The 18108-nt window shown below is 47.7% G+C and overlaps 1 protein-coding gene and 1 long non-coding RNA gene across 2 annotated transcripts in view; one reads left to right on the top strand and one right to left on the bottom strand.

Annotated features, from left to right (window-relative positions):
• The first annotated feature begins 1081 nt into the window (after positions 1 to 1081).
• LOC133078341 (uncharacterized) lies at positions 1082 to 4866 on the top strand. Its single transcript, XR_009697861.1, has 3 exons — positions 1082 to 1172; positions 2078 to 2298; positions 4578 to 4866. It is a non-coding gene; the product is annotated as an uncharacterized LOC133078341 (long non-coding RNA).
• The window catches only part of GARRE1 (granule associated Rac and RHOG effector 1), a 49616-nt gene continuing 35708 nt past the window's right edge, over positions 4201 to 18108 (bottom strand). Inside the window, exons 8-13 of the mRNA XM_061173353.1 lie at positions 15444 to 15569; positions 13300 to 14333; positions 9444 to 9609; positions 8586 to 8723; positions 6293 to 6371; positions 4201 to 5762 (exon numbers count right to left, since the gene is read on the bottom strand). Coding sequence (XP_061029336.1) covers positions 5454 to 5762; positions 6293 to 6371; positions 8586 to 8723; positions 9444 to 9609; positions 13300 to 14333; positions 15444 to 15569 — 1852 coding nt within the window. The 3' untranslated portion in view covers positions 4201 to 5453. The remainder of the gene's footprint in view (positions 5763 to 6292; positions 6372 to 8585; positions 8724 to 9443; positions 9610 to 13299; positions 14334 to 15443; positions 15570 to 18108) is intronic.

The raw sequence follows: 18108 nt of genomic DNA, 5'->3' as shown, positions 1-18108 counted from the left end.
CTCTCGGAGGGTTATCTGCGCCCAGGCCAAGGGCTGACAATCACAACCGAAAGAAAACCTGGCTCAGAAAGTTCAACAGACTGCTCCAGTCAGTCAGGCACCTTCAAGTGCCCTCAGCAAAACGGTATGACCCGGGAGAGGAGTGGGTTGAAGGGTAGACTTAAGTCAGGTCTCAATTCAGGGCCGCTGGACAGGGGTCAGGCAGGACCTGGAGACCAGGGGATCACCAGGACAAGGGCAAAGGGAGGTTCGGGGACAGGGTGACGGCCGGAGTCTGAAGGAGGTCGGGTGTGGGGCGATACACGCCGATGGATTTTCGCGAGCTGCTCCGGGGAAGCGCACCCACCGAGGGTGCTGAGTCACGCTGACCAGGAAAAGGCAAGAAATTGCGGTTCGCCGGAGATACGGGGATCTCCTGGCACTGGCTCTACTCTCCGGAGGTGCGGCGCGCATGCGTCCATGCGCAGGGAAAGCGAGATCAGCTCAGGTAGTGCGAGGGGCGGGGGTGCGCACGCGTCTGCGTGTGGGCTCGCACGTCCGGGGGTGCAAGTGTGCGCATGTCCCCGCGCCGGGACGGGAGCGGGGGTCAGACCGCGGAAGTAGCAGACGCCTCTACCCGCACGTCTGGGATGGACTGTGCGCACAAGTGCGCATACTCCGGGGTGGGGCGGACTGCGCGTGCGCAGACTAGGAGCCCCGAGGACGGGGGAGTCAGCGCCCCCAGGAGGCTCGGAGCTCGTGTTGCGTGTTTCGTGCTGTTCGCCTATTCGGCCGAGTATTGTCGCTTTGGGATGTCGCCACAGACTTTTCCGTTTGAATCCACTGTTAGGTTTTTAGAAAGAATTTCCCCACCGCACATGGGCATGGGTTTCCAGCAGAAGAGAAAACTCTGTACTTCGTTGAGCTACAGAGCCCTACCCGCAGCTCCTAGCGTCAGTCCCTCCTTGCAGCTCTAGTACAAACACTGGTCATAGTGTATTCTTTCAGCCCGACGTAAGAACCGATTTATTTTAAGTCTAGTTCTATTTTTTGCGCTGTATTAGAATTTGCCTCTGGCCTTAGCAACACCTCGTTTCGTCTGGCTTGTCTTGAGTTGCTTCGAGCTGTTCTGCACCCTGCACATGTCGCCAGGAACGAGACTCGCTCCTTGCTCTACTGAGGGCTTGGTTCAGGTGAGAGAGACACATACCAACACACATTCCAGCGGAGTGGTAAGTGCTGTAGTGAAAAACAAAGCTGGGTGGAGGCTGGGCTCTGGCCCAACAGAACTGGAGAGGCCCAGGCAGGTGGGCACTGGGTGGGGGTGTGAGGGTATGAGGCTTCCTTGAAGTAGCAGGGGTGTATGGGACACCCTGGGGCCTGAGAAGGAAAGGCAGGAGCTAGGGGAGGACCAGGTTGATGGCAATGGAGATGTAAGAACGTGGTGGTATTTAAATGTGCTTGCAGATGCACTTGTAGGACTTGCTGCTTAAGTGAATGAGAGTAAAGATCATCAAGAATGTCTTCTAGGATTTCTGCCTGAGCGCTGGGTGGATGAATAGTGGCACCTCTTACCAAGATTGGGAAAGAGGGGGTTGTCTTCCCTAAAAGACTGAGTTTTACGGTCACAGACTGCATCTTCTATGCAGCCCTGGCTCCCATCCTAGCAAGGGCCTTGCCCCTAGGTGACAATAGTAAATGTTGAAATGAATGACACTCCTGAAGCAATCCTTCCTCCTCACCTAGGTCCACATCCCTAACTCAGTCCCTGTATAAGCCACATCCAGTCCCCCTCACAGACAAGCAGAGGCCTGTGCCCAGCCAGCAGACCCCTGTGGAATCATAAGGCAGCTATTTGTGTTACTTCCAGGAGCCTGTCCCTGGAGGTTCCTCAGACTCCCATGCACATATGGTTGGGAGCCTGACAGTCATGTTGTCCACATACATGGCTTTTTGGTAATTGAGGAGCTGTCTCCAGATCAGGAAGCAGATCACAAGAGGGGTCACACAGAGCACAGAGGAACGTCCTTTCACAGCACCATGGTTGGAATGCAGTGTTTCAGCTACGCTCCTAGAGCTGGATGCCCCACTCTCCCAGCATCCCCCAGGTGGAAAAGGAGGGGCACCGTCCTCACAAGGACCTCACCTACCTGTGTGTCATCCTCCATTTCTCGGCTGAGCCAAAGCCTCCAAGGACCTTCTTGGGGCTCCGGTGAACATCTGTCCTGCTTCCATCCCCACCCACCTGGCATGGAGCTGAGGCTACAGGACTCCTGTCTCCACCACTGTTGTGAATCAGAAGTCAGGGAGCAGCACCAGGTACTAGTGTTCAATAGGAACACGTTTGAATAAAATGTGTTTTTCTGTCTAGCATTTTAATATGAACTTCCAGTGTCTTCCTTAGCATACCCATGCCACATGGCTGTTCCTAAGCAGCCTTGTCCTGAGGTGCACTTAGAAGGCTCTAGGACTAAGTCCTCATGCTCAGCTTTTAGGCATCTCAGCAGAAAGAAGCCTGAGTGGTACTCGTACGGGTAGGTTATATATTAACGCTCACTTACTCCATTATCCTAAGTTCATGAAAAAAGTTTCAATCAAATGCTGTCTTGCTGTAAATGAAAATGAACTGAAATTCCCCTGTAACCCACCCGCCTTTTGTGGTTCCCATTTTGCCATCTTTCCTTCTCCATTAGCAGGATGGCATCATTCAGTGAGGCTAGTCCTTCTTGCCCCTGTGAGGTAGGGTCTGTCTGCCACACAGTGGGTCCCTGGCAGAACTGGGGGAGACCTCATCCCTGCATCTGCTCCTTGGAAAGGCTGGCTGGGCAGCTCACAAGCGCCCGTGTTTGGTGGAATGTGTGTGTTGGCAGATCACAACCGAAGGAGAGAGTCTGCATCCTTCCAGGTGACCTCCTTCACCACGACATTGGCTCTGTCCACACAGAGGCCTCTTTCAGCTTTGGCCTTCGGGAAGCTAACAGGAGAGGTGTGGTAGGTTGTCCTGCTTTCTGCCCACCCACCCCAGCTCATCCTAATACCCCCAGTGGTATTAACCCTTGCAAGGGCTCAGACTCAGAGGACAGGCCGACCTAAACCTACTCGGGTGCAGCTTTTCAAAGTAATGAACCAGACAGGGCTGCTGACATGGTATCTGCTGCAGTTCATTTTCAACAGAGATACAAAAATCATTAAATGTATATTTTAATAAAGCCAATAGTTATTTTACTTATAGGAGCTTTAAAAGTAAGATACAAAATGTAGAGTTCCAGTTTGGAAGCGTTGTAACTAGTCACATGAGCAACGCAGCCACGCCCGGCCACACAAAGGACACACACACTCACACATGCACACACATGCGCTTTGGCGAGACCCCTCTGCCGAGCGCAGCACCTGGAATTACCAGTGTTCAGAGCAAGGCGGTGCTGAGAACACAGCACCTACAAGGAGACCACACGAACAGCTTCACACAGTCTCATAGCCCATGGAGATGCAATCACAAAATGTCTTCCTTACTTGAGAAAAACAGATTGGAAAGTGACAATTAGCAATGTTGATGTCACCTGCGCTGGAGCATCAAGGACTGACCTCTGTCCAGGATGAGGTCTTTGGGGAGGCACTATTAAAACAAGAGTTCTTCAGTATAACAGAACTTGAAACACAGGGTACTGTAGACACATTACTGAAGGAAATAGAATACCTTACAAGTAAAACAGCCACGGACAACTTCAACAGAGATTAGTGCACACACTGTGACAGCTAACACAGACAAGAGCCACGCAGGGTTGGCGCAAAGCACGTGCCTGAAAAGTCTATGTACAAAATAGTTCTCTGTAAACATGGTGAGGTGACTGTTCAGAACCCACAGTGAAAGGATCATGAGTACAGGTAGCAGTGGGATCCGCACGCAGCACAAAAGACAACACCCGAGGCCTGGAAACAGCCTGGCAACACAGTACTAAAAATTCAGATGGCTGGGCTCAGACACCCTAAGCGTCCTCTATAATTAGTGTGTATACGTACATATATATATATATATTCTTTTTGGTATTTTTAAATATAAATTTACTTATATCCATAGAAAAATGAGAACATAACTGTGTTATTACAATCTTTGCTGGAAAAGCTTATATGGAGTTAGAAAGAATAAACCATTTATTAGTAGTTAACATATATTAAAATGGTTTAATGATTTAAGAAAATATAAAAAAAATATTAATACTGTCAAACTTTCATACCAGAAAATATTATGGATTTTTCTCAATTAGACTTTTTCAAAGATGAAATATGAAAAATTTAAATAAGTTTTATATAAAGAACTTCTGTAACTTCAATTAATATACAGTGGGGTATGCCTAGTCTATATAGATATTTATTATTTCTCAATTTAAGCACCATTCAATTCTTCTGGATCCATTCTGGCTGGAAAAATATCCCTAAATCCACAGGATGGTATCTATTTAATAGCACGTTAACTGAAAATGAGGTTTTTTTTTTTTTTTTTAAAGAAAAAACTTTTAAATTAATTCCTATCTACATCCTAATTGGTTTGTCTTGAGCCAGCTCACAATGTTACTGCAATTTCAAGTGTCTCTCTGCAGCCCCTGACCACACCTTCACGTTTTGAGACTGTGTCGAAGCCTCTGGCCACGTGTGGAAGGACCTGAGGGCCGAAGGCGTAGCTTCATCCCGCACCGGACAGCAACCAGCTGGCTCATCTCCACGCACCATCAGGGCTGTGCCTCCAACATGCTTTATGATCCTGCTTTTGTAAATCCGGTAGAGGCTGCACCCCTGGGTGCTGCTGTGAGGTGGCAAGGGGCTGTCCACCTACAGAAAACCCAGGTGATTGCTTCTGATCACAAATATTCTATACTTTGCCCAGTTCGTATAAGCTTAAATAAAGATAGTGTTGAACAAACCTCCAGCCACTCTATTTGTTATCTTAAAATATTCAATGCATTTTAGGCAGGAGATGTTTTAACTAAAAACCTATATGAAAAATAGCTATAAAATACAGTGATTGGTGTGTGGTCATCACTCGATGTGTTAAGGAGGGGGAAGGGGAGGGTTTCAGAAGAATGGTCAGTTTTGCTCTCAGCCTTCAGGCCTGATGCCTTCCCAACACACACAGTGGGACTACAAACTTAAGAGAGCTGTGTTTCTCAAAGTGTGGCCTGTGGCCCACCTGCATCAGAATCACCAGAGGTGCTTATTAAACTCGAAGACCCCCCAGCATCTCCCTGAGGAGGGTCAGAAAACTCCATCTTCAGCTGGCCCTCCAGGCGTCTGATGCCTCCAAACTTTGGAGAAGCCAGGCCTTAAAGGCTTGGAGTTGCCAACCACCCCCATCCCCAAGGATCCCTGCCTGGGACAGGGGTGCACTGGTCCTCTGGGGGGCTGGTGCCAGCTAGTCAGCCCTGGGGTGGGGACACTGGCCCCAACAGCTCTGAGCAGGCAGGCAGGCTTGTCCTGGGTCAGTACTGGGGCAAGTAGGCCGGCCTGCGCTCAGCCTTCCCGGGGAAGGCCTTGAAGCCCTTGGGCGCTGCCTTGTGTGCTGGTGGGGGTGCGGGCTGCGGCGGGGTCTGCACGTAGGTGAAGGAGGCGGCGCTGCAGTCGCTGGTGGCGGCCCACACTGGGGACTGCAGCATCTGCATGGTGTCATTCCACTGGCTGCCAGGGCTGGCGACTGCATAGAGTGGTGCACTTGGGCCAGGCAGGGTGCTGGGCAGCGGGGAAGGGTGTTGCCAGGGGGCTTTGGGTGGCCACGTTTTGGTTTTGTTATCCTGAGAGACAGAAGAGGGTTCTTAGTGGCATTTCTGGCAATTGATCATCTTTTCCCACCTCCCCAGATCTCTGGTCCTTATTCCCACTGAGGAAACAGGGTGAGAGCCCCAGCCTTCCCCACAGTTCTGGAGCAGCACGTCTAACAGAACTCGCAACATTTCAGACAGAAATGTTCTCTGTCTGCGCCATCCAGTACAGTAGCTGCTTACCGCACATGGCCAGTGCAACTGAAGAACTCCATCTTTCTTTAAGTAATTTAAATTTAAGTAGCCACATGTAGCTAATGGCTATCATGTTAGACAGCACAGCCCCGGAGCTTCCTCTACATGTGGCTCTGAGTCAGCTGAGATGGCTAATCATTTAGACAAAAATCACAGGAAGAAAGTTGTTCACCACAAAGAACCTCTCACTGAACCACAAAGAACCTCTCATTGCTTTGAGGCCCTCTTAAAACTTAAGCTTTGGACCCTTACTCATGGTCTGTACCCATAAAGCCAGCCCTCTGTGGAGAGAGCAGCGCCCACAATACCTGGTTCACGTCCTCCACTGTGGTAAGAAGAGGCGGTGAGGGCAGCGTGCTGGTCTCCTGCTCTCCACTGCTGTGCTTCCTGAAAGAACCAAGAGCTCAGTGCAGTGGTCACCTGGCTTCCCGTCCAGCTTCTCTCCAGGGGACACCCTAGTCACTTGGCTCAGGTGTCTTCAGGCACTGGTTCTAGGTGGGGAGGCCTTGGGGCCACTGCATGCAGGGGACTAAGGTGGGTCACCATGGAGTGGTGCACTCAGCAGCCCGTCACAGGGCTGGGCTGGGGCAGAGGTGGCGGGCATGAAGACTGGCACTGGCTGTTTCAGCTGCTGAGTCCACCAGCTCCAGCCTTTTGTTAATTTATTCAACACATACAGACTGTTTACCGTGCACTGGGGATAGGTGACAAAAACAAAAGGCTGTTAATTTTACTACTAACATGAAAAAATTTCTGTTATTATGTTGAATGGAAAAGGCAGGCATAGCAGGCAGAGAGCCAAGTAAATCAGTCTATCAGCGCTCCTACGTGCAGACAGCAGCCTCTGCAGAGGTGGTGCTACAAGTGCCTTTCTAGACGTCTAGTCAGTCTCTCTGATTTCCTGTGCCTAAAACAGAAGTCGTCAGATCTTTCCAAGGCTCAGTCCTGCTCTTCCTACAGTCCTCCGTGTCTCAGTCCATGGCACCCCCTTTCACACAGATGCTCAGGCCAAAAACTTGCGTCTCACCCTTGATTCTTCTCTCACATACCCCACTGCCAATTTCTCACCAGTTGCTCTATCATTTTGTTCAGCTTTCTGCTCATCAGAGGCCTCCCTGACTGCCATTCAGAACACAGAAAATCCACCTTTCCCCTTATTCTCTGCCCTCATACCCTACTTTATTTTTCTTCATAGCACCTAATCCAAACTGACATATTTGGGATTTTTTTATCGGCCTTCCTTCAACAGAATATCAATTTCATGAGGAAGGGGACTTTGATTTGTTTGCTGCTGTATCACCAGTGCCTGGTACATGATGGGTGCTACTGAGTAAATGAAGGTGTCCCTCCCCCGCCCAAATTCAAATGCTAAAGCCCTAACTTCCAGTACCTCAGAATGTGACTGTATTTAGAGATAAGTTGTTTAAACAACTAATTAAGTTAAAATGAAGTCATTAGGGTGAGCTCCAACCCAATATGATTAGGACACAGACGACACAGAGGGAAGACCATGTGAAGATACAGGGAAAAGACGGCCATCTGCAAGCAAAGGAGAGAGGCCTCAGAAGAAATCAACCCTGCTGACACCTTGATCTCAAGACTTCTAGCCTCCAGAACTACGAGAAAATAAATTCTTGTCGTTAAGTCCCCAGTCTGCGGTTCTTTGATATGGTTGCCCTGGCAAACAAATACAGTGTTTGTGAGAATTAAGTGAGAAAATGTACATGAACGCTTAGCCCAGGGCCTGGCACAAAGAATGCACCCTAGCTTGTATCAGCAATCACTGTCATCACCACCGTAACTGCTCTATGCATCCTACTCTGTGTGACTCAGGTACCCTTCTGTCTTTATCTACCTGCTCCCCATTGCTTATCCAATGAAGCCTGACCCTGTGACACGAGGGCCATGCTACGTGGACTCCCTGTCCCCTCCACAGCATGACTTCTGATGCCCTGGCGACCGTGCATGCTCTCTATTCCTGCCCATGTCCTTTAGACCGCCACCTCTGGGCCTCTGCTTCCTCACACCCACAACAGTCTCTGCATTTCTTTCTAAACAAATTCTTCTCTTATTTCAGGGCCCATTTTAATTTTTGTGACTACTTTTGAAAACTTCAGATCTGAATATACTATGTATCTATTTTTTTCAACTTTGAAATACCATTCGGGGGTCATTTTATCCAGTTCCACCTTTGACAAAGAAATAGAGGGTCAGAGAGGGCCAGGCCCATGTTTGGAGTTGCAAAGCCTGTTGGAGAGCCCTAGGTTAGAACTTGGTTGTCCTGGTCCTGCTCCTCCCACGGAAAGGGCTGCCTCCTGTAAGGCACAGACCAGCATCAGCAGACCTTGTTCTCCACAATACTCCCTTGCCTGTCATACTGGTATTTTGGGCTACCACTTGCATGAGGCTGTTCTACCAGCAAAAACTCAACCCAACTTTAAGTCACCACACAAGCTTCAGCAAGACAGTACTGGAAGAGGCCCTCTGCCTCTTTCACACACGGCTGACTGGGAGCGATGGGGCTACTGAACTTTGTAGAGGAATAGCTGTGGTTCACATTTACAGACCCCTCTGTCCTTTGGTTTAAAATTTTCTTCATACCTTCTCTGCTTGACAGCAGCAACGAGGTCAGGCCCTGAAAACATGGAGAACAAGCTGTCCCCATTGGCGGAGGATGTCTCGTCACTCGAGCTGGCCGAGTCTCCCTGAGCACCCGACCAGCCGCTGTGCAGGCCATCCCTGAAAGCCAAAGAGAGAAGCTGGTCCTGGGCTTCCTGAAGCCAGCCTGGACACCGGCTGGACAGCCCGAGGCCAGCCCCCACCCCCGCCCCAGCCCTAAAACAACAGTCTTTTCCCTGCACTCATCTCACAACCCAAGAGTGGTCTCTTGTCTCTCTCCTTCCTCTAAAAACTCCTCAGAAGCCTGTGGTTTATAGACGAAATTCATTTTAGACCAAACAAAAAGCTGAGATGGTCTTTAGCTGTGCAGAGTTATTAACCAGGTAGCAATAAGAACTGTAAAAAAAATCAGTCCTCTGACGTCTTTATCATGAAAATCCACAGTTCTCTCAATACACTGAACTGAAAACCTTTGCTTTTTGTAGGCTACAAGGATCACATTCCATAAATGATACAGGTTTCATAGCCATGCTCATTTCAGCTAAAGACCGTGTTAAACATGCAGTTACTTCACAAACACCACCAAATAAGATCCTTGTCTAGAGCAGAAGAGCCTGTCTCAAAAATCACCAATTTATACCAATGGTGTGTTCACAGGGACACAACATGCCACTTGGCATCCTACAGTCAGTCACAAAACTCTGACCCCCTGAGGATTTGACCATGTGCCACTCTCTCACGTGGGGGCCTAGAAATGAACTGCCTGATAAGGGTGCACAAAGGCCCCATGGGGAACACCCAGGTCCCAAACTCAGCTTCCCTCCCACATCCAGCACTCACCCTTCTGCAAAGAACTCTGGGAAAGGCCAGGTCCGATGGGCATCATCCATGGGTGGCCAATGGCCCCGGGGGTTGCCGGGGCGGCGACCGTGTTGGACTTGCCGCTTCTGCTGTATTGCTTGGCTCACTCCTGCCACATAGCGTGCAAACTCGGGGTCTGAACCCACTGTGTTAAGACAAAGGGATAAACAAGATTTGGGGCCAAATTGGTCTCTTGTTTTCTTCCCTACCTTCTGAGGATGTCTTGGTGACACACACAGTGAAAAGTGGTGAGGGGCTACCAGGCTTGTGGCCCAGAGAGGGCTGCAGGATTTGCCCTGCAGCCTGCTGCGGTGAGATGGGGATTTCAGTACATGGGTCTGAAGATGGGGTATGGTGTGTGCATAGGGACTGTCAGGAAGGGGTATGCCTAGGACTGGGGCAGGCTGAATGTGCACAAAGACAAAACAGAGAGAACAGAAAGGTTTGCTTTAGCCATGACTAAATTTTAAAGACAAATGCTAGTTACTTTAAAACCTCCCAGGGACTTCCCTGGCAGTCCAGTGGTTAAGACTTCGCCTTCCAATGCAGGGGGTGCGGGTTCAATCCCTGGTCAGGGAGCTAAGATCCCACATGCCTTGGGGCCAAAAAACCAAAACATAAAACAGAAGCAATATTGTAACAAATTCAGTCAAGACTTTAAAAATGGTCCACATCAATAAAAAACAAAAAACAAAAAACTTTCCAGTGTGTGGTGCTACATACTTAACAACTAAGAAAATCAGATGAAGACTTCAGCCAAGAAATAACCTGAAAGCTATAAAAGCATCAGGGTCAGATAGAGAATATCTGCCCTTCCCCCTTGGGCTCAACTCTGATCCAATATTTTCCTGGATATTGAAGGCAGACCTGCTAATTCAGTTTGAAGATAATAAGAGTGGTAACGAATAAGATAAAATTTAAAAACGCATTAAGAGGTAGATGGAAACGTATTGGACAGAACTGAGTAAGGATGTGCAGGGCAGTACAAGTAGGAGGAAAAACAGCATAGGAGAAATTCAGAGAAAGTCAAACAAAAAGATACGGTAGGAAAACATCTATAGGTCACAAACTGAATATGACTCAGCAGTGTATACTTTTTAGTTTCAAGTTGGGAAAGACACTAGGGCTCAATCCCACTCTTAGCTTTTTCTCTCAGGGAGCTGCCATGTGTGCACTGCACAAAGATGCCCACACCGGGTAGAGCAGGGGCTGTGTGTGCCTGTCCAAAAGGGGCACTCTGTTCTAGCTGCCCCTGCCTGAGAGGGTGCCTTCTGTAATTCATCCATCCAGAATGCCCTTTCTTAATTTGCAAAAGGGGCTATGTAGATCTTATGCCCTTGGGGTGGCATCTGCAGGAAGCTACATTAAGGACTTGAAGATCAGAAAGGAACATCCAGAAGGAAAAGCCAGTAGGATTCCTAGGCTAAAGACATAAAGGCTGTTCAGGCCTCAATAGAGATCAAAGATGATAAAATTCTGCCAAACACCATTTATACTCTGGATTTAATTATAGGACTGTCAAAAATGTACACACTGTTTATCAGCAATTGAGAAAATGTGCCACACCCACCCAGCTGGTGGTAGGCAGGTGGGTTTGCTCTTCCTTAGCAGGGTGGAACTGTTTGCCCTTCCCCACATTCCCAGGGGTTCCCCACATCCACCCACCCAAGGAGAGCAAGAACAAGAGAGCGTGAGGAGCAGCATGAGGGATTCTGAGAAGACATACGAAAACATTTCTTTCCTTTAGTAGTTAATGCTGGGTTCATTTAGTAGGGAATCTCCTCTTCTGGTGGTTATTTATATAAATATGTGCTACATTTACTTACAGTATTTCACAGCCCTTGTGAATGAAATATATTTTCCACTTCCATTTACCATTTGCTAAATTAGAGAAAAAAAGTAATCGATTTCTATATATTTACCTTGCATCTACCCACCTTACCAGACTCACTTACTAATTCTGGAAATTTTTTATTGAGGAGTCTTGTTTTTTTAAATTCTATTTCCAGCAAAGAGATGTGCCATTTTTTTTTTTTAAAGATTTATTGATTAATTGATTGATTGATTGATTGATTGCTATGTTGGGTCTTCGTTTCTGTGTGAGGGCTTTCTCTAGTTGCAGCAAGCGGGGGCCACTCTTCATCGAGGTGCGCGGGCCTCTCACTATCGCGGCCTCTCTTGTTGCGGAGCACAGGCTCCAGACACGCAGGCTCAGTAGTTGTGGCTCACGGGCCTAGTTGCTCCGCGGCATGTGGAATTTTCCCAGACCAGGGCTCGAACCCGTGTCCCCTGCATTAGCAGGCAGATTCTCAACCACTGCGCCACCAGGGAAGCCCAGAGATGTGCTTTTTAATCTATTCTTTTCTAAAGCTTATGCCACTTATCTCCTTTGTTTTTGTCTTGCTACATTTGCCAGAAAGTTCAAGACAAAGTTACATGCTATTGGTAGTAGCAATTGCCACCCTGTCTGGGTCTTTTTTTTTTTTTTTTTCCTGTCTGGGTCTTGATTTGAACTGGAATGCTTTTGTTTCACTATACAAAGTACTACTTGCTACTGGTTTTTGGTAGATAAGTCTTTCATATTCAAGACATTTCCTTCTATTTATGTTTTACTTCGAGGGGTTTACTTAAGAATTGCTGGTGTCTTTTACCAAATGTCTTTATAGCATCTATTGCTGTATGAGTTTTTCTCATATTGGTTGAAATGACAGATTACTGTACAGGAGCAGAGTTCCTTATACTGACCTACCTTACACTGATGAAGTAAACCACATATAACTCCTTTGATACACTGCTAGATTTTCTTGCATCTATCTACACTCATAAAAAGTTTTTATGGTAAAATCATGTTGGCTTCATAACTCCCTTTCCAATCTCTTCTCCTGGAATAGAACTGGGCAGGTTTTCCACTTCCTGGTGCAATTTTGGTAATGTATGTTTTATTAGGAAAAAATCCATTTTCCATTCAGTTTTCATATATGTTGTCATCACGTCATATGTGGTAATGTCTTAAAGTTCTTTTAATCTCTCCTATACCTGTAGTTATGTCTCCTTTCTCTTTCCTAATCTTGTTTCTCTTTGCTCTCTCTTAATCAGCATTATAATAAATTGGTTTCTCTATTTTATTGGTCTTCTAAAGACCCTTCTTTTAGATTTATTTACAATGTCTATTATATTTTTCTTTTAAATTTAATTAGCTTTGGCTTTTATCCTTTTTTTTAAATTGAAGTATAGTTTGATTTACAATATTATGTTAGTTTCAGGTGTACAACAACTTTTATCCTTAATTCCTCTTCCTAGTTTATTTTTGTTTTGTTTCTAAATTCTTTTTCTAATTTCCTAAGATAACTCTGGTGAATCTTCACACTGTCTAGGCCAGGAAAAGCCATATTCTATGAAGGCAGGAGGGTGCCTTACTACCTTTCACTGGTTCTAGAGTTTAGGCAAAAAAGAATCACAGAACAGGTTATGTAATCAGGAAAAAAGCAGCCCACGAAGGGCCAGCCATTTTAGCTCCCATGAATGGGAGGGCCCAGATTGGAGCCCTCTTGAACTATGGGACTTTGAGCCATTCAAGTTCTCTTAGCCTCAATTCTGCCCTCTATAAAGTGAGAAAATTAGTTCCACTTACCTTATCAGACTCATTCTAACCACTGCTTCCTACCTTTGCTGGAACTGCCCAGTACTTGCCATCAGACAGTGAGAAAGGGTCTTTAGAGGGGGATTAAGTCACTGCCTCATATAAGTAAGGATGTGGTAGATGGGCCCTATGAAGTCTTTGGTGATAATATTTTAAGTTAAAACCCCAAGGTGGGGAGGTGGGGGGCTCACATACCTGCAGGATCAAAAGGCAGAATCTCTCCCAACATCCCAAAGACTCCATCGCTTTGGTCACGGTTTGGCCAGGTGTTATTTCTAGGTCCCTGTGGCTTCTGTCCCAAAACCTCCGACATCATATTATCCATATAACTGCTCACCAGACCCAAGCTGTACAAGTCAGAACTGAGATCAGTTATGCCAGGCCACTGGCCAAGGGGAGACAGACCAGCTGCAATGGGCTGTGTTGGCTGCTGGGATGAGCCGTGTACCCATTTCCCAGGAGCCCGATGCTGGGGCAGGGGCTGCTGCGGTCCAACGGGTTGGAGCAGGTGTTGGTAGTACTGGACCTGGGGTTGTTGTTGCTTTGGGGACTGCTGCTGAGGTGCCAGGCCCGGCTGGGGTGTCAGAGGTGTGTGTGCCCTAGCCTGGGGAGGCCGCGGTGGAGGGGGCACTGGCAGTGACGGCTGCTGTGGCTGCATAGCTCCTGCCTTCTGCTCAGTCACCATGGCTGTGGCAGCAGAATTACGCCTTGTCACCAGTGGGGAGCCCTGATGTGACTGGCCCATGTTAAAACCCGAGAGAAAATCTATCACCTCCTGCATTTCCTGATCGGTTGGTAAGTTCATACCCTTCTCGTCCTTGCCATCATCCCCTTGCAGGAAGTTGTCATGCCTCTCCATGAGAAAACCATTGGCCATCTGATTACTGGAATTCTGAGCTGACTGTGAAGGGTCTGCAGTCCTAGGGAAATTACCAATGTTCAAAATGCTTTGTAATCTTGAATCAATATTACTGGGCATTTTGGCCTTCTCTTCTGAACACCCAGCTATGAAGATATTTTTGGAAGGGGTATTTGGAATGGAATAATTTGTGCTGCTGCTAGAGCTGGTACATGAAGCTTTCTTGGTGAACCGGGATGTCAGTTTGGAGAAGGTCTTCTGCAGGCCACCTGAAGATTTGTTTCCATTCCCAGAAGGCAAGTCAGCCTGATTTCCAAAATCACAGATCTCCCTTTGAAGCTGGATTTGTATGCAGGGTAAAGCTTGTTCCCTATTTAAAGAGAAATGCATTAAAAAAAAAGGACAAATACACAAATTGGACAATGAAATGGATCTCTTTGGTATTTAAGAAAGACTTTAAGAATAAAAAGACCTCTTTGTTTGGTATCAGGTTCATTTATTTTATAGATAAATAAACACCCAAGAGTTTTAAGAGTACATAATTTAAGCACTTACTATCTATATTTATTATAAAAAATCTACCATGTCTAACGCAGGGCTGTGAAAACTACATTAGATTTCTGGCCTGAGGATTTTAAGTGAAACCCTCTGACCGCAACACAGGAGAGCAAAAAACACGGCTAGAGTGGGATACGCAAATGGCAGAGGCCAGCTCTGTGCCTGGATGATGGGGACTGGGAGCCTGGCAGATCCAGCAGAGGGTCAACGGACAAATCCACACAGCAGAGAGGGGCGAGTGGGCAGGACCCAGGGACACTATGCAGCACTGTTGTCCTTGGAAGTATTCATAGACAGTGCCAAGAACAGATGGTTGTTACTTCCGAAGTCTTCCAAGTACTTTTTTCCAGTACTGAAAGAAAGCCCTAGAGATAGAAAGGGCATGGGTAGGAGCTGGGCAGGTCATGGCTGGTGTGCCCCTGGATAAGTCACCTCACTGATCTGGGCTCATGAATGAAGACATGGGGAGGGCCCACGGCTAGATGTTTAAGGTCTCTACTGGTTCTAAAGTTAATTCACAAAGAGATAATCTTGCAACTGTCAGCTACTTTCAGATACAAATAAATGTCATGCAAGATATAAGTAAATTTTCTAAATATTTTTCTGCTCTTAGTTCATAAGGAGAATGTGAGTTCGGTTAAAATCCTCTTGATGTACTTAACTCTGAAATGATAAAACAAATGAAGGCAAAAATGTTAACACTGGGGAATCTGGGTAAAGGGCAATTCTTTGTACTATTCTTGCAACTTTTCTGTAAGTTTGAAATTATTCCAAAAAAAAGTTGCCGAATAGTTTCCTTTCTTGCCTTATTTACTAACATACTATCAGTGACATACTCTCACATGACCCTGTAAGTGGTCACACTGTCCCTAGGTGTGGACCTGAACATGAACCAATTCAAGTGCTGGGTGGGGACACCAACCTCCCTGCCCTCCAGCGGGTGAGGTCCAGCACAGCCGTGTAGAGCACATCCACCAGACCCAGGGTCTTCTCGGGATCGAGGCTTCTCTGCAGCAGGGACATGGTAGCAGGGTCTTCTTTCAGGCACCTAGGCATGAATCGGGTTGCGTGAGTCTGGGCTGCACTTGTCCGCAAAGGGGTTTCAAGCAGGCCTTACACAAAAGGCCACAGCTTTTGGCACCAAATAAAAATTTGGTAATTGTAAGAACATTGAGAGGATGACAGGGCTAACACTTGTACTTGTTGCTCCACAAAAGGAGGAGGAAGCAATAGGGCTTGGGGTCTCCACAGATTTCTAACTGTCTAGAGTCTGTTTAGTAGGAAGAGAAGAGTTCGGTGGAGGGTTTGCCTTCCAAGGGCCCTAATGCCCTCTCACTGTCCAACATCGGCTTCGGCCCTTATTTTCCTCTCTACCCTGCTGAGATTCTGTGCTCTGGCACAGTATGTACTCCTTTACAAACTTTTTCCATAACGTCCCACCCCTCCCTCCCGCTACAGCACTTCACACCTGTACGTAAGAAACCAAGGGTCAGTGGAGGGAAAAAATCTGTCTGCCAGCCTGGCAAACTTCAGATAAACAATAAACATGGTTTTCCCGTAAATTAATTTTTTCCCTTTCCAAGATGACTGTTTCACCTTCCCCCTCCTCAAAGCTCTGCTATCCCTACCATCTCCCATTCTTTGCTATGTCAACTCTCACTTAATTGAGAAAACACATAAGCAGATGAGATCTATTTCAACCACCCTCACCACTAATCCCACCAGTTCACCAGTGTCTGTGCCCACACACCCTGCCTTGCCCTGCCGTCAGAGCACAAGACCTGCTCTTGCCACGGGCTGACCCTCTACCTGAGCACCACATGCGCCGTACAGCCTTGCTTTTTTCCCAAGGACCTCACTCAAGTAATCACCCCATTTCTCTCCTGTGATATTCCCTTTGGCAAACAAACCAGTATCGCCAACCACCTTCTCTTAGCCCCACATCCACTCCAGATACTGCCCCACTTCTCTGCTCCCCATTTTAACAAAATCACAGTCTCCTCCTCTTCCTTACCTCCTATACTCCTTTCATCACACTCTGACCAGGTGTTCATCCCTATAACTCCACTAAAATAGCTTTTATCAGACAACTCAGATCTTGCCAAAGTCAAGGGTCAGTTACCTGTCTCCACTTTACTCAATCTCTCAGCGACATCATGCAGTGTCTCCTTCCTCCTGGATCACTGTCTTCTGCAGCCTTGGTGACCCCAACCTTGCTCAATTTTCCTCCTACCTGGCTGGCAGTTCCTTCTTGGTCTCGTCCTGCTCCTCCTTCCCCTCCCTCTGCATCATGGCACGTTCCAGGCTTCGTCCCTTCTTCTTAGAGGACTGCACGTGGTCCTGTGGTTTTATAGACCATCCCTACAATAAAGACTCTCAAGTTGTCTTCGCCAGTCTAGACCTTTCTGCTGATCGCCACCCTCACATATCTAAATGCACCTTTGACGGCTCTCCCTGCACACCTACCAGGCAGCTCAAAGGGAGCCTGGTCAGTACAACTCTTGATCCCTCTCCTCCCGCCAAAACCACTCTGAATCCTATGACTTCCTCAGTAAGTACGCAGCACAGCTGTCTACCTACGAGTCATTGCTAGTTTTCCCCACTTCTTACATCCAGTCTATCAGCAAATCCTGCCGGCTCTTCCATGACACAATCTGAATCCAGGCACTTCCAACACCTCTCTCGTTACTGCTCTACTCCAAGACACCACCAGCACCTGCGTCTCAGGACCAGCCTCCCATCTGGTCTCCTTTTCTCCAGTCCTGTCCCTCCAAGGCCCACCCTCCACATAGCAACAGAGCCTCCTGTAGCACAAATCAGAACACACCAATCCCCTGTGCAAAACCCTCCAGTGGCAACCTATCATGACTGAAATAAAATCCAAACCCCTCACCACAGCTCTCTGTGACCTGGCCCTCCTGACTCTCTGGCCATACCTCTCTTTGCTGTCACCTCTCCTCACCTTGTCTCAGCTATGAGGCCTTCTCATACGCCCTGAATAAGTTGGGTTTGCCCACATCTCAGGACCTTTGCTCTTGTTGCCTTTGCCTGGACTGTTCCCCACTGAGAGCTGCTTCCCACCATTCAGGTCCCCACTGCCCACCCAGGGCACCTCCACCAAAAGGCCTTTTCTGAGAGGGAGAACCAGGAAGATGCTATCTGTCTGTTCCTAGGCTCTCTAGGAGTTAAATGGTGAAATCAACACTTGCAAAGCCATCCTAAGGAGGCAGCAGCACTCCCCAACATGACTTTGGCTTGAGAAGAAATATATCTGTGAGGATGTAAGCTGGCCAGCCTCAGAAACATTGGAAAAAGCGAGCAATAAGGCAAGCTCTGGACTTCCCTGGTGGTGCAGTGGTTAAGAGTCCGCCTGCCAATGCAGGGGACACGGGTTCGAGCCCTGGTCCGGGAAGATCCCACATGCCGCAGAGCAACTAAGCCCGCGTGCCACAACTACCGAGCCTGTGCTCTAGAGCCCGTGCTCCACAACAAGAGAAGTCACCACAATGAGAAGCCTGGGCGCACCGCAAGGAAGAGTAGCCCCTGCTCGCCGCAACTAGAGAAAGCCCGCGCGCAGCAACGAAGAC

This window comes from Eubalaena glacialis, chromosome 18 (assembly GCF_028564815.1).
Source record: "Eubalaena glacialis isolate mEubGla1 chromosome 18, mEubGla1.1.hap2.+ XY, whole genome shotgun sequence".
Classification (NCBI taxonomy): Eukaryota; Metazoa; Chordata; class Mammalia; order Artiodactyla; family Balaenidae; genus Eubalaena; species Eubalaena glacialis.
This window is presented reverse-complemented; position numbering and strand designations above follow the sequence as displayed.